The sequence below is a fragment of the Neomonachus schauinslandi genome, chromosome 6 (genome assembly GCF_002201575.2).
Source record: "Neomonachus schauinslandi chromosome 6, ASM220157v2, whole genome shotgun sequence".
Classification (NCBI taxonomy): Eukaryota; Metazoa; Chordata; class Mammalia; order Carnivora; family Phocidae; genus Neomonachus; species Neomonachus schauinslandi.
Genome location: NC_058408.1, coordinates 127384203 through 127401758, shown reverse-complemented (window position 1 = coordinate 127401758; position 17556 = coordinate 127384203). Strand labels below are relative to the sequence as shown.

The window sequence follows — 17556 nt, the reverse complement described above, 5'->3', positions numbered from 1 at the left end:
GTTCTATTTACTAAACAATTATTTTTATCAAAAAGGAGAAGTGCCCATCCCCAAATTTTTACCATACAGTAAATAAAAAATGAGTATATCACAGCGTCAAGTACTTTTTCCCTACAGTAACACTGTTATATGAACTGGAATCAGAAGGCAGAAGTAGAAATACTTGAGCAACATTGAGATCTGGGTTTTAAATCACTGACGAGCTAATAAGCAAGTCATCCAACCTCCCTCAGTCTCCATTTTCTTCATCTATAATCGGAGGCCCTATCTTCCAACTTTGTAGGGTGATTGTGAGGATGGAATGAAACAAATAGCAGGTTTGTGGTGGGCACTAAACAAATATTAGACCTCTTTTTTTTTTTCCTAAGAAGGCTGTAAGTGTAAGTAAATTGAAATTATTTTGGCTACTGCTGGTGCTCATCTTATCCAAAAGTGAAGAGGTGGTATACCTATTCTCTGGCAACACTGTAAGAACTTGTTTTTGTTGCTAGTGGGAGACAGAAGATGTTAGAGGTTGCTGAAGGCAGTGAGAAGAGCAAAATTTTTAAGCAAATGTTTTTGGACATTTTAATTTTAAAAAAGAGAGCACCATGGAATTAACTTTCAAAGTAAAATGTGTTACCTTTGGGGAGTGGCATACAGTGAGGAAAAAAATTTTTTTAAAGTTATCATCAATAATGGCCTTTACTTTTAGAAAAGGCAAACAAATACTGCTCAGACTAAAAGGAGCTAACTTCACTAGAGGCAGATCCCTTCTGATTGTTAATTTTTAAAAAATGTATTAAGAATCTCACAAGGAAAATAAGATTTAAAGCCAACTATTCTACTATTTGCACTTAAGAAGCATTTCAAGTTATTTTTCCTGAACAAGAAAACTTTTCTTTGATGTTGTTTTCACTAAACGTAAGCAATCAACCTGTCCTGTACTTGTACACCTAGGATATTTTTAAATGACTGGGAAAACAATGTTACCGGATTGAAATTGATGGCTATAGCCACCTCAACTTCAGAGTACTTTTAATTTAAGCTCCAGTGCTTAACGAATGGCAAATTGAGGGTTTCCTGTCTTTTGTTTTGTTGTTGGTAGCTTTTTATTTTAAGACAGACTGAATTTCATACCTGTCTAAGTGAATTCTTCTCTGGTATTATCTTCCTAGGGGGTTCGCCATTATTACAGTCTTCTCTCTCTGAGGAATTCTGTGAAAGAAAGTAAGCTTTAATTCAGTTCTCATTATCTTCAATCTTATTCTGTGGGAGTAAACTGAATTACATTTCTAATTCTGTAAGCTAGAATACCATGTATATTTCTGCATTTATTCATTTGAAGATTTATATACATACAGACATACACTTATGTAGAGGAAAACATATGCCCATGTATATAAATAAATGTAAGTAGGGACCTAGGTGGAAAGTATTTCATCTATATTTAAGCACTGCCCAGCAGATCACAGTCATCAGAAATCTAGTTTATTGCTCTTTGAAAACGCAGGTTGACACTGGACACAAGAAAGCTCCAGTTTATACTTAGCTGGCAATAACTTAAACCATGATTATTACCTTCTCTTTTAAATAATTAGTTTTAAACTATAGTAAATGTTTGGTCACTAGAAATTCTCAAAGTCTGGATCCTAAAATAAATAGTTCTTTCTCTTCTTCCTCTTCTCAGATTTGATTTTCTTTTATTAAAAATAACATAGTACTTAGTTCAAAACAACATCATTTCATTAATGGTTTAAAATTAGAGTCCATTCTTGCCACTATCACCTCAAACGGCAGCTAGAAGACCATAAATGTCAATGGGATTTTTTAAATACTTAAGAAGAGGGGAAAAAACAACAATCCACTTGAAAGCGACTTCAGAATTCTAAATATCAACAGAGTAATAAAATAGCAACCCATGGGATGGGAGAAAATATTTGCAAATCATGTATCTGATGGAGGATTAATATCCAGAATATATAGGGGTGCCTGGGTGGCTCAGTTGGTGAAGCAGCTGACTCTTGATTTCAGCTTAGGTCATGATTTTGGGGTCCTGGGAGGAGTTCCACATCGGTCTCTGCGCTCAGCAGGGAGTCTGCTTTAGGATTCTCTTTCTCCCCCTCCCTTTGCCCCTCCCCTCCAATTCATGTGCGCACGCGTGCACACTCTCTCTAAAATAACCTTTTTTTTTTTTAAATCCAGAATATAGAGAGGTTGTAAAACTAAACAAACAAAAAACCCCAAGCAAACCAATTCAAAAATGCACAAAGGACTTGGATAGACATTTTTCTAAAGAAGATACACAAATGGCCAACAAGCACATGAAAAGATGTTCAACATCACTAATCATTTCAGGAATGTAAATCGGAACTACACAGAGACACCACATCACATTCATTAAGAAGGCTCTATCAAAAACAGACAAAAACTAAAATATATATTGGCAAGGATGTTGAGAACTTGGAACTATTATGCACTGTTAGTGGGAATATAAAAGGATACAGCTGCTGTGGAAAACAGTATGGTGGTTCCTCAAAAATTAAAAACAGAATTATCATATGATCCAACAATTCCACTTCTGGATATATACTCAAAAGAACTGAAAGCAGAGTCTCAAGAGATAATTTGTACATCTGTGTTCAGAGCAGCATTAACCACAATAGCTAAAACATGGAAGCAACCCAAGTGTCCAATGACTGATGGAGGGATAAATAAAATGTGGTGTAATACATCAATGGAACAGTATTCAGCCTTAAAAAGTAAGGAAATTCTGGTACATACTACAACATGGATGAACCTTGAGGACATTATGCTAAGTGAAATAAGCCAGTCACAAAAAGATAATTACTATATCAATCCACTTATATGAGATACTTAAAAGTAGTCAAAATCATACAGAAAGCAGAATGGTGGTTGCCAGGGGCTGGGAGAAGTAGAGGAATGGGGAATTATTGTTTAATGGCTATAGAGTTTCAGTTTTACAAGATGGAAAGTTATGGAAACGGATAGGGGTGATGGCTGCAAAATATTATGAGTATATTTAATACCACTGAACCATACACTTAAAAAATGGTTAAGATGATAAATTTTATGTTATATGTACTTTTAAATGCTAAAATTAAGTGTTTTATGTAATACAAACTTAAGTCAGTACTGAATTATAAACTTAAAACTTGCAAGTAACTATTCCCCAGACCATGAAGTTCCACCCTCCTTTAAATACAATATCATTTATAATCCAAACTGGTTTAATTCAATGTAAAGTCCTATATTTCAACATTAATTATATTTTGTTAAAATGTCATCATAATAAACTTGAAAGCCTATTTTGGTAGAAGTTTGTAATAGTGAAGTTATTATAAATCACACTTTTACTCTATAGGTGACTGGGGTGAAACAAAATTGATGGTAAACTATGTACTAAATTACATAGTAAAAATAGTAATGTGAATGTAATAGAATGAGCAGCATCTAGTCCATATCCACAATTTTCTTCCTCCTGACCCTCTATTTTATCTGATTTAGATGAGGAGCTGTTGAGTGGGTATCACTAAATTTCTGTTGTTACCTTAAAATAGCGGTAGGGACATTAACAAGTCATGATATCAGGAGCAAGGAGTAAGGTACCCTTCTAACAGTGAAGAGGAGAGCCAGAAAGCCAGCAAAAAAGCAAATAGGAGATGAATAGTTCACAGTCTTGAGGGTGGAGGGAAATGATGAAATACCCTTGTATAACTAAGTGGTCACCTCAGCGGTTCTCAAAGCCTGTGTGTTCTCCAACATCACCCAGGAGAGCTCAGCAGCACAGTTATCCCTCTTATCTTTATCATGATGCATCCCAATAAGCAATGTTCATTAACTGTCTGGGTCATCAAACTAAATCATATCCAGTAACTTCTATTTAAGGGTAACCACTTGATAAAAGCAAGACTCATGCCACAAATTAGTGGGTTAAAGTTAAACAAGTAACAGGATAGTTACATAATCTTAAAATACGGCTCCATGAGATATTTAATAATTACAAAAGGAAAAACAATAACCTCACAGTAGAGACATATGGTAGACACCACCTCAACATTATGTGCCTCTTAGGCGCCTGGGTGGCTCAGTTGGTTAAGGGACTGCCTTTGGCTCAAGTCATGATCCCGGGATCCTGGGATCGAGCCCCGCATCGGGCTCCCTGCTCAGTGGGGAGTCTGCTTCTCCCTCTACCCTTCCCCCTGCTTGTGATCACTTTTTTTTCTCTCTCTCTCTCTCTCAAATAAAATCTTAAAAAAAAAAAAAAACATTATGTGCCTCTTGATATGATGTACGAGAAGAACACATTATTACTTTTGAGGTAACCTTGCCCAAAACACATAATCTCAATTTGATCATAAGAAAACATTAGACTAACCCAAATTGAAGGATAGTCTAAAAAATTACTAGTCTGTACTTAACAAATAATGTCAGCGTCATGAAATACAAAGAAAGACTAAGGATCTGTTTCAGGTGAAAGGAAACTAAAGAGACATGACAACTGAATGCAACCTGTGATCTGAGATTATTTTGGGGGGTTAAAGCAAAATTGATGGTAAACTTCTCTATACAGAATTATATACTGAAAAACAGTGATCTGCACCTAACAAGATGAGTAGTGCCTCTCTAGCCCATACCCACAATTTTCTTCCTCCTGATCCTCAATTTCATTTGATTTTGACAGGTAACTATTGGGTGGGCGTCATGACATAATGGTATAAAGGACATTATTGGAACAATTGGGAAAATCTGAGTAAGTTCTATAGATGAGCTAGTAACACTGTATCGATGTTAATTTCCTAATTGTTTCCCCACTTTTAAAACTTATATATAGAAAAATTCACTTGTTTTGGTGTACAATTATATGAGTTTTGGCAAAAAGCATACAGTTATGTAACTACCACCATAATCAAGATGTAAAGCAGTTCATCATTTCCCAAATTCTCTTACACTGCCCCTTTACAGTCAACCCCTTTCCCTCATAATCACAGATTTTTTTCTCAATAATTTTCATTTCCAAAATGTCACAAAATGGAATCATATAGTATATAATTTTTTAAGTCTTTTTCTACCTAGCTTAATACATTGGAGGTTCATTTGTGTTGTTGCATATATCAGTAGTCATTTCCTTTTTTAAAAAAAATCTTTTATTTACTTATTTTAAAGAGAGCAGTGTGCAAGCAGGGGAAGGGAGACGGACAAACAGACTCCACACTGAGCCCAGAGCCCGACGTGGGGCTCAATCTCACAACCCTGAGATCATGACTTGGGCCAAAATCAAGAGTTGGATGCTTAACTGACTGAGCCACCCAGGCGCCCCAGTAGTCCTTTCCTTTTTATTGCCAAGTAGTATCACTATATAGATGTACCACCATTTGTTTATACATTCAATTTCCTCATTTCGATAATTTGTACTATGGTTATTTAAAAGAATGTCCTTGTTTTTAGGAAACATAGAATGAAACACTTATGTTGGTAAAAGGACATTATGTCTGTAACTTGCAAATGGTTCAGAAAAAAATAAGTAAATGGATGTGAGCATATATATGTACGTATAAATAGAGCAAATGTGGTAACATGTTATACAGAGAATCTGTGTGACGAGTATAAGGGGATTCTTTGCACTATTCTTTCAACAGTTCTGTAAATCTGAAATCATGTAAAAATAAAAATTAACAAGTAAAATAGATGAAACCTAGAAGAAAATATCTTAAAAAATGGAAAAATAGAAGTCAGATAAATGAAAAATAAATTTTGGGGGGAAAATTCCCTTGAATATAAATAATAAAAGTTATATTCTACTACTTAACCCTGAGCCAATTAGAAAAACCTGACTGCTTCAAACAACTCATTTGTAACACTCAGATTGAACATTTCATTATAGTAAGTACATCTGCAGAATGTATTTGTAGTCCTGGAGTAACAATATGATATAAATAGTAGCTTCATATTAAAATATTTCTGAAAAAGATACTACATAATTTGTTACCTTTCACATTCATGCAAATATTTCTCTCTTCGCCCAGCATTTACTAGTTTAGAATTAAAAGAGGCAGACTAAAAGTCTGGCTGACAACTTTGAATTGCAACTTCAAACTGGAAGCATTTGGGTGTAACACCTATAGACATAGTAACAGACGTTTGGATAGGAAAAAGTCAATAAAGTGAAATAATGCTGAAGCTTGTGCATTAGATCTCAGGGATGTATTTTGGATAAAATGTTTCCAGAAGTAACCTGGGGGTGAATAAAAAAGACAAAGAAATCACCTCAAAGAAAGTTACTTAGATGATAAATTTAAATAAACTGTCTCAAAATCAACATATCCAAGTTTAAAGCACTCTTTTACCATTCTTACCCATCCTAGGCCACCTCCTTCCCTCCCAACTTTTCTTTCCACCCCAAACTTAAATCCTCAGCAGATTTTTATTCCTCCTCCCCCCCCCCCACCTTTTTTTCTTGGAATGTATCTAACCAATTTTCCTTTCAGTCATCTATTTTAAGAGACCTAACCCTGGGTTTGCATTTCCATAACGTCTACTCTAGTCTTGACCACCAACACCTATTACGAGTGCTATTACTACTGAGATAGGCTTCTGATACCCTTGCCTAAATCCGTATCTGATCCATTCTATACACTACTGTCAGAACCATGTTCTAAAAAGACATTTACCTCACCCTACCCCACACCCTGCCCAAAACCCTTTTATAGCTCTCTGTCACCTACAGGATTAAGTCCAAACTTCTTAGTATAGCAACCACAATCTGGCTGTTTTACCTTTCCATCAGTCTCTGGAACCACTTACATGACATTATTTTATCATTCTCCAACGTATGAAAAGCACTCTCTTATCCCTGTGCTTTTGCTAATTCTATTCCCTCAATGTGTAATAGACTCCTTTCCTGGGGCACCTGAGTGGCTCAGTCAGTTAAGCATCCGGACTCTTGGTTTCGGCTCAGGTGGTGATCTCAGGGTCCTGAGACTGGGCCCCCGTGAGACTGGGCCCCACGTCAGGTTCCATGCTCAGAGGGGAGTCTGCTTAAGATTCTCTCTCTCCCTCTGCCCCTCCCCCTGCTTGCTCGTTCTCTCTAATAAATAAATATATCTTTTTTTTTTAAGATTTTATTTATTTATTTGAGAGAGAGAGAATGAGAGAGAGCAAGCACATGAGAGGGGGGAGGGTCAGAGGGAGAAGCAGACTCCCCGCCGAGCAGGGAGCCCGATGCGGGACTCGATCCCGGGACTCCAGGATCATGACCTGAGCCGAAGGCAGTCGCTTAACCAACTGAGCCACCCAGGTGCCCTAAATAAATAAATCTTAAAAAAAAAAAAAAATACACTCCGTTCCTGATCTCTTCATCATTACAATCCTGATTCAAAAGTCAACTAAAATGATACCTTCTCTGAGAAGCCTATGCATATCCGTTCTTCTCCCTACTCTCGCCCCCACTAACCCCAAGTTGGAACTGATTACTCTGAATTAGCACTTTATTTCTATTTTGGCACTTATGCTTTATATCTCCCTTTATTGTATCTCTCTATGAACAAGCTTCCCACTCCTACCCCACACTATAAAATTCTTTCTGGGTGGGGCCAGTTTCTTTTTCATCTTCATTTTCCAGTGGCTCAGCAAAAGTTTGAGAACATAATTACAGAGTTTTTAAGTGTTTGTTCGATTGAATGCTATTGCCAGATTAATCTTTCTTAAATACCACTAATGTCATGGTGGTCTTTCTCCCTCAAAAACTTTTTGTGACCCTTTCTTTCTATGAAATCATATATGAAGTTCTAGGTCTGGACTCCAAGACCTTCCAGAATTTTCTGCTGTATTACATCAAGGTATTTCCGTCAGCAAACATTTTCTGCCCTAGTTTAAGCAAGTCTCTTCATAGTCTTATAAACATGTGACATAATCTCAACATTTTCAGGCTGGAAGGATCCTTAATTTTAGTGTCATTCCCTCAAAAATTATAAAAACACAAGAAAAAAATCTAATCTATTCAAGTCCCACCCATTCTTGAAATGAATTTCAAATGTCATATTCTCTAAGAAACCATACAACTATTCCATCTTTCTCTACTGGAAATTCCTTAACATTATCTTGGCCCACACAATTTAGCACTTAATTGGATAAATGTTTGCATGTTACTCTCAACTACCCAGTAACATTGAAAGCTTTTTGGGTGAAGTCTTTGTGGCTCCCTCTACTTTGCAACACATTACATAATATATGGATAAGTGCTCAATAAATAATTGAAGCCCTATACTCACACTGTCCAGCTAGCTTTAAAAAAGGTTTTCAAAGCAGAAAACCTTCAAAGTGATAACCCAACTACAGTCCTACTATCCTATCACTTATCATGCCAGTATGACAACTTAAGAGTTCGTAAGCTCCTGCTCCAAATAGAGTTTTTGCAAATAATGTTTTAATGAAACTTAGCCACCTCCACTCATTTGCCTTTTATCTATGGCAACCTGCATATTACAACGGCAAAGGTGAGTAATCATGACAGAGATTCTATGGCCCACAAAGCCTCAAATGTTTACTGTCTGGTCCTTTACAGTTAAAGTTTGCCAACCCTTGATTAAGAAAGAAAAGTTCTTCTGTAGATAAGCAAAGCATCCCTGATTCTTCAGAGCTGGGTTTTTTGGTTTTTTGTTTGTTTGTTTTGGTGTCTAAAACAAGAAGTAGACAGATTTTGATGATAGCACACAGCAGGTTTATGGCTAGGGCAATATTCTCCATGACCTAGTAAGTGGCTTATTTACTGTTTTCAGTTATCTGTTTGAACACACAACTCCTGATGACATGGATAATCAAGAGTTGATTATATAATCAAATGAAAAACTAAACTAATTTACACAGTGATGAAAAGTCAAGCCACTCATAATGACTTATCATAATCTTTGAATAAGCATCTTGCTCAAGGTTGGATAGTGCCACAGAGCCTGAGCCTGTCTGAATAGCCATCTGTTATAAACAAAACAGTCAGCTCCAACACTAGAAGTAACATTTTCCACCGATACTACATTCCTCACTGAGAAAATTCAAAGGATTCTGTAACCAGGAAAGTTATATTAATGAAGTGGGTAAGTTGTGGTGAATTATAACTCTTGACTTTGAACACATTTAAAAAATGGAGTCATTTGATCATCATCATGTAGAATGACAACCACATGAAGAAAAAAAATCTAGAGACCAATTTCTAATAGTTGCAAACATCATACAGTAGGCATGACTGGTAAATTAGTAATTGAATTAATATTTTTTCCATTAACTTATTATATCATTTGAAGCTAATTATAGCCTCCAAATACATATGATTTGCAATTCTCAAAAATAGGAATAATTATTCTTTCACAAGGTTAAAGGTAATTTAACTACATGGATAAAAATAATTTAAACTCTTCAGTGAAAGATGACATAAATAAAACACTCTTTGTGTGTCTAAACAAATTCTAATTAATCCTTCTAGGATACAGTGGGAACAAACATAGGTCATTTAAGTTCAGAAGCTGACTGAAGAATCCTATTCAAGGACCAGTTTTAGGGAGGACCTGAAGTGTCCTCATAAGATAATATTCTCTGGCATGTTTTCATGCACACTGCTTCTCTAGCACATTTATCATTTGACATACTCGATTAAACCACAACCACATCAAAGCCTCCCTATCCTGCTAAACTTCAACAAGATCTACCAGTCAAAGCTTTCAAGAAGTGGTATTTTCTAGCAATCTACCAATCCAAGCACAGTGCTAGAAACCAGATATAAGGGAAAGCACTCTCAGACAACCAAACACACAGGACTTCCATTAGTACTGCCTTACGTTCTAGGACAGAAGTAAAACAAAAAACGAACACCAGCTAGATTTTTTTCTCCTGCTACACTGTCCGACACTAATTATAAAACATTACAGATGCAGCCTTTCTCAAAATGCAAAGGGACTGTGTGTATTTGCAAAGAGCAACTATTTTTTATGCTTCCAAATTCTTAATCCTGTTTGGAGCTGTCAGTGGGGGTTAATGGAAGCCTTGGATAGGAGAATTCCAATCTGGTTGGCAGATGGATAGGTTGGTTATAGCTGCATAACTATGTCTTGCCTGCAGGCACAATTCAGAACACTGTTAAAGCAATATAAAGTCTCTGTCAAGCTGAACCATTTGGATCAGTAGCAAGGAGAAATAATAATAAAAAAGAAGTTCATTTCTGGGCCTTGTGCATTTATGCTAGTATGCAGAAACTGATTAATTGTCATAGTGTGCTGGTCTTCTATACTTCAGATTTCTACTTCTGGAGTAGATTTTGCATGCTAATATAATCATTCTCCCTCTTGAGACATTAACAAATAATCAAATGAAAAACAGGATCATAATTTACTGAGATTCGAGCAATTCTCTATGCAAATTTGACTTGTTATTGCTGCTGCCTCGTTAATCTGAATGCCTTTGACAAACTCCTTTGATTTATGAACTCGTGACAACTCCAATGTGTATATATTTTGCTAGATTGACATTATCATTAAGAGTGGGTGGACTGAGCTCACATGAATGGCTGATTTTATTCGCTGGTGTCTGCTGCTCAACAGCTGAGCATCTCCTCCTCACAAAGCCCCTGAGCGTCAGGCTCTTCCCATCTTCCCATCCATTCATCATCTCGATGTTAATTGGCCCAGGCTTTAAGCAAATTTTCAACACGATTTAAAGGCACGATGACACTGATTACTGACCCTCTGCCATACGGTGCCTATTGATTAACCTGACAGAGATGATGAGCTTGAGGGAAACTAGGTGTGTGGGGACCTCAGGGGGAAAAATATATTGTCTATGCAGGCAAACACTTGTCATTACCTCACAAGCCAGAATTTGCACTGCACACATTCTTAAAACACACTACTGCTTTAACACCTACAGCTAACACAGAAAGTGCTTTCTGTATTCAGAGATATTACAAATATGTCATGTCAAAGCACATGACACATTCGGTATTTAGAAGAACTCCCTAGATAGATGGCTGCCTTTCAACCAATTATACTTGTGCTAGCTGATGTATACATTTTAGGTTAAATTCAAAGGAAGTGCTGGGTGGCTTGGTAGTGTTATATCAGAAAAGAATTAGAAGAGGAAAACAAACTAGGTTCTTAAAAATAGAGAAAGGAAGAAAGGAAGGAGTAAAACTGCTGTCATTCCACCACTACTATAATAAGCTGATATTCTATCACTATTAAAATAAGAGATACTCTAAAAAAGGAAGAAAACAGCAACCCGATTTTACAAATTTTGTTTTCTGTTCTTTAAATACTGCTACCTTGATCCCAACTGTCAAAGTATTCCTGGCACAGAAATTACCAATAACTGAGTATTTCAAAATAAAGCTAAGTAATATTTAAGTCTAACAAACATACCAAATTCTTGCTTGCCCATTTTCAGCAGCTGCTATACAAACTGGTCTACTCAGGGAAATTGTTCAGGATATCTTAATTTCTCAGGATATTCCTGAGAAAACTAAATGCTTCATTATTTGAGGGGAAAAAAGTCCGTAATTAATAGTTATTGAGCTCACACAACAGTAACAAAATCTGCTTTAAAATATTGCGACATCTACAAATTTACACAAGCAAAGTTATGCAGCACACCATCAGGGATCAGACAAAAACCACCTTTAGAAAGGGAAGGTTCTTATTTAAAACAAAGCTAACAAAATATGCTCCCTCTGGCCACACATATCACCTTGTTTACTTACGAGTCCTGGGGGGACAGCCAATATACAATTTTAAACACGGAGGTTTTGGAGCAGCACTAACAGTTATTTCAAAGCTAAAATAACAGAAAACTGAACAACAGCCCAGCTGTAGTCTCTATTACAGTGACATGAGCTGTTAATGTAAGAGATCAAATGTTTTTCAAGTCAAACAGCATTGGTGCCTGTTATACTGGAACATGTAGCTTACTCCCTAAAAGCCTGCCTCCTGCTCTTTTAAGATAAACAAGCTCAACTAAGCACTGAGATACTCTGATAAGAAGGATGGAAGAGACGGAGCTGCACCAGGGAGTGACAAGGCAAGGGCATGAAGGAGCAGCAAACGTGCTTTTGTTAACTTTCAAGTTATAGAATGTATCGTAATACAGCAGTTTAATACTTCACCATTAAAAGTATAGCTATAGGAGTACAAATTTCTGTCAATACATATGGGGATTAAAAAAAAAAAGCTAAAACAGTTACCTGTTTTATGAATAGGAGAGGTATCACACAGCGTTTGAACACATTCAGCTTTGTGACTTAATCAAAGGTTTGAACATCAATTTAGGAATGACTGTGAGTATATAAAAGAGTTTGTAATTATGTTAATATGCTCCACATCAGAAGTCACAGTCTATTTAAACTCTAAAGGTTTTTTATTTGAAAGGCTTGATTCAAAAACAAAAAACTTCATACCTTGTCCTTTCAAGTAGATTTTTTTTTTTTTTTACATTTTATTCTGCTTAACATCCCAGTGAGGTCAACAAACCACATCTATTTGTAACAATGTGGCTTAGTATTTTAAAAATCCCAAGAGGCTTGCTAGGGGGCATTTATATACTACTGTAGATTGTTTTGCTTGAGAGAACTAAGGCAACTATCATTCATTCAGGAAAAAAAAAACAAGGAGTTTCAAGCATATGCTTTCACTGTTTAAAATACAATTGGCAATGCACAAAGTAGCTAAACAAGCATGGTAAAATAAACAAAAATTCACCAGGGAGATCTGGGATTAAAAGTCACAGTAATAAAAAACCAAACTCACGTATCATGTGAACAAAAGTGTAACTAGCTTAATTTGCCTCTCTTACCTTTAAATCTACGTGAATCTTAATGGTTTTTGTTTTCCTTTTCAAGATATTACCTTTATGATTAGGTGTTTAGGACAGAGCCTTTCACAATTTTCTTTCCTGCCTTATTTATACAATATTTCATCCAGAGATCCTCTGCATATAGTTTGTGTGAATTAAGAGGCAAACATTTGCTTCTACTAATAAGGACATCTGGTTATTTTTGTAACTCAAAGACATCTGCATTCTGTAGATCTTTTTGATTTCTCAAAACGGGGTTGAGAACTATAGAACCCCTTAGGATGTATGCCAAAATCCTTTCTCTCTGCAGATTAGTTATTTCTGTCATCCTTGTTCCTGATCTTTTTCTGCTAAATGACTTTTGTCACCTTGGATATCTTCCCTGCTTTGGTGTTCCCATTTTATTACAATTCAACAATGTCATGAAAAAAATTAAAGCCTCTCTACCTATTGTGGAGTAAAAATGAAATCATTCTACATAAGTAAGTAAATGTCTGAAAACCAGACTGCACTAGGTTAAGATTTGTGTTTAGGTGTGTATTTCAATTGTGAACTGTCCCTTGTCTAATCACTCTCCTTTTTTTTTTTATTAAAAAAATTACTATTTTGTAGGCTTATTATCCTCTGGACTTTCCCACTAATTATACAAAACCTTCATGAATTTTCAGGTCTTTAAAATTACAAATATCATCTCCTCTTACATAGACTTATATAGACTTTTGGTTCCCAAGGGTGGAAAAACAGTCCAACATAGGCCTTGAAGGATATGCATTAAAGAACTGCAACGTATCAATAAGAAATCAAATATCACACTTTTTTTTTATATCCCTTGCTCTCTTCTTAAAATGCCAAAGAGACTAACTATACTCCTTATTCAGGATACTTGAGTTTAAGCTGTAACTTTTGCTTTTACTGTAAATTTGGCTTTCTCATTTTCTGCTCATCTCCACTACAGAGGCTTAAAAAACTACAATGAAGGAAAATACGTTTTTCAACAGAAAACAGCTAATATCATTTACACTGACTACATTCTCATAGCCTCTAAGTAGCCGGATACCAAAGTAGTACTGGCCTGAAAGATTGAAAATTTAAGTAAGAGGGCTGCTATTTCTGGAGGGTCAAAGGTTATAAATACCAATTCACGTCTTCAATTTTTCATTTGTTAATATTACCAAACAACAAAATGAAAATAAAATCAACACAGATGAACTTGGAAGTTCTATCAGGAGTAGTTTAACAAATTTACTTGGAAAGATGGCTAATTTTACTGCTCCAGGAATAAACAACCTGTAGGTTTGCTGTAGTTGCTTTAACAACGCTCTTTGATGTATAACAAATTTAAAAATAGTTTTCTTTTTCTCCAATAGAAGATTTGTTTTTTATAACAACACAAATGGTTTCTACTTAAAAGATATGTTTATGTGTTATTCTAACAAAATTATTTCTCTTAAGCCTACGGTCTTAAATTATTGGAATGCTAGAGAATGGTTATATACGTTAAATCTTCCATTTTGCTAAGTATACAGAATTTTGTTTATGCATTCCTGACAAATCCTACAAATAATTTATGTCATTCCTTTCCACACTATAACTGTTCTTAATCTAAAGAATCAGAAGAAATCTATATTTCCTTTTCTCAGAATTACTTGAAAAGTCACTACAATTTTAAAAAGTTTTACTATCATTTAGCAGAAGTAAAGTTTTCTTTGGAAATATTAATGATCCTTTGTTGACGAAAGAAAAACAAGTGAGAAACATTAATCCAAATGTGTTCCAGAACTATTCAATCTTGGCTCAGCATCTCAATGTTAAAGTGACCTTTTAATTTAAATAATCATGCTAAAATGATAAAAATAATGATTAGCCAAGTTGGCTAATTTAATTTAGTTAAAATTAATTAAAATCAATGATTTTTTAAAAATCTGTTATTAGTATCATCAATAGCATATTGTGTTATGGATAAAAAAATGCTTTACTAACTTCAGAGTTTTGTAATGGATGACTGGTTTGACAGAGATCAAACATTAGTTTTAATACCACAGTACTTGCTCTTGCAGCACAGAACCTGTGAATACCACAATAGCCAACTCTGGTGTTAAAGTTGGTTTTACCACAATTCCTTCTTGTGGAAACCAATGTCCCTCTTGCTCTTGCAATGAAGTAAATGAAGGAATAGTTGACTTCAAAACCAGTTGCCTATCACTGACTGCAGTACAAAAAGCATTCTGGGTAGTGGTCGGTAAAGAAAGCGTAGCCATTTCTAAATGCCACTAGTTCCCAGCATCTCTTTTCCTTCTGAGTGGAATGAAGCCTGCAAGCACTGACTGGTGGGTCATTCGACCCACGAGGGCCTGGAAAGGTTTCAAGAATAACAGAGGTCATGTAATTGCCAAAAGAGCATTAGCCACTCAATCATAATGGATAATTAAATGACCTACATGATTCCTGAAATAGCTGCTCTATATTTGGTCTATTACTTGCGTCCCTCAAGATAAGCTACTCGTCTGGTCTGCCTTGACCCGCAGAAGTCCAACCTGCGCCTGAAAACTAGCTGCATGCTTCTATTGCTTTGTAAATCCGCCCCCACCCCCTGCACCTCCAAGTAGTCATGCCCCACACTATGCTTTCAAGAGGACACACATAAAAAAAATCAATCTTGTATCCTTCTCCCTATTGTGCTCTCTGGAATACAAATGACTAAAGCAAAGAAAAAAAAAATTAGTAAATTCCTGGTTTAGATCTTTAGGGGATAGAAGGAAGAAACATAAGAACCACAAAGAAGGAAAGTCATGATAACATTTTTTTAAAGTTTTGCTCAATACGCCTCCAAAGAATTTTACATTTGATTATAAAGCTAGTCAGGGCAGCAAGTCATTAAAACTCCAATTGCCTGGATTGCATTTTTGATGGTGTGGGCTATTAGAATCTTTCCTGGCCTAGTTTTTTAGTCCATACAGAAAGTAAACTGCCTCTCAACAAAATGAAATATACCAGGAACCAATTGTTTATATAATAGAAGTAGCAAAAGGAACAAGAATCTCTATGCTTCACATTTTCATCTTTCTATAAATAGTTCAACAATCTCACTATAATACTTGATCAAAAATATAACCAAATAGAAGCAAACAGCATGAAATGGCAAAAATGTACAGAAGTATATGCTTCTTTAGGAGAAAAAGGTCTGCCTGTGGCCTTGGAGTAGCTGCATAGCAAGCAAACACAACAGAAAGAGGCAAGAGACAAGTAACCAAAGACAACTACACAATAATGGCAAGGAACAAGGCATGTGAGGGACAAAAGAGCTCACATTTAGAATACCTTGGAGGCTAGTAGGATTTTTCTGTTTCCACAGGAAATTATGTAGCTTGAGGCTACTGACTACCCTGATCTCTTACTAGTACATGAATGGCTTATTAAACCTAGAACGTATCTGTTTTAGTTAACTTCTGGGCAGGGAGGGGGCTAGAAGGGGAAAAGAGAACAAAATGTACTTAAATGCTGAATTTTTTCTCCAGGCTGAATGCCTTTCATCCAATAAGACATTCAAAGCAGTGACCCAGCAAATGGATTGAAAAAGCAATCTTCCGTCCCAGTGCCACATTATCATTCCTATTCAGTATTCTCCATGAGATATCTCAATCAGCTGTGTGTAAGTGACAACGCAGCCCATTGCTGGGTTAATTAAACATTTGACTTTAACACCCTCCCCGCCATTAAGCAAATAAAAACAGATAATTCAAACTGCACTTCATCCTCAGGGTACACAACACACATGTCAAAATTAAGAGAGTCCAAGGCCTCTGGGGAATTCTATTGGGGCTATAATCAGCTTAAATCTTATCTGGTTTATCAATTATTCTATTGATTAAACCAAACCGGTTATATACAACTCCTCTGCCACATGGGATTGATGTCAACAGAGCAAGAAAATAACTCCAGGAGGTTCCAAACTGATTTAAAAAGAGACCAACAGACAGACCAATAATAGTCGATTATTACATACCAGTGATCCATACACTGAAAAGTTGATTCTTAGTTTCAGGCGGGTGAAGTGAACTGTTTCCAATCACTGTGTCCCCTTTGCTATACCTCAGAGTTGGCCTGAGTAAATTTATGTCTTGGAAGATCAACATATTTTCTACTGATTTAAACAGAAGCTACCATACTCAGCAACTGAAATATTTTATAGATACTAACCCTAAACTGTAACACAATCTCAAGGAAAACTAACATTTTTTCTCATCTTCTTACCTGTCTGCATGTGACCAGAAACACACAGGGATGAAAGTGGACATACTTGAAAGTTCATTCTCCTAAAAATATGCAATCATCCAACTATTCCAGTGTCCCCAAACACCATATTTTTGAAAAAGAGAGATTCTAAGAAATCAGAAAGACCTTACCATAGCTACAAAGACGTGACTCCTTTTATTAATTCCAAAGGTAAACATCTTCAAAGCCACTAGTAACAATGATGAAAATACAGAGCTGTATCTTTAAATGAACAACATACCAAGTTTCTACTGGATTTTTAAAAACACAATTTAGATACTCCCCTGCTCAATTCATTGTGTAATATCCTTCAAATGTCCAGAATCCTTATCACAAGGCCATGCCCTCCCGTATATGAGAAAAGCAGTAATAAAACCTACTGGCAAAAAGGAGGGGTGGGGGAAGAGACTATGATACACCTGATATCTGTACACTCGTACCTATGCTCTTCAGAAA

The 17556-nt window shown here is 35.9% G+C and overlaps 1 protein-coding gene across 1 annotated transcript in view; it reads right to left on the bottom strand.

Annotated features, from left to right (window-relative positions):
• Nucleotides 1-17556, bottom strand: part of BTRC (beta-transducin repeat containing E3 ubiquitin protein ligase) — a 167112-nt gene that overhangs the window by 75134 nt on the left and 74422 nt on the right. Inside the window, 1 exon segment of the mRNA XM_021699723.1 lies at nucleotides 1120-1197. Within this exon segment, the coding sequence (XP_021555398.1) occupies nucleotides 1120-1197 (78 nt within the window).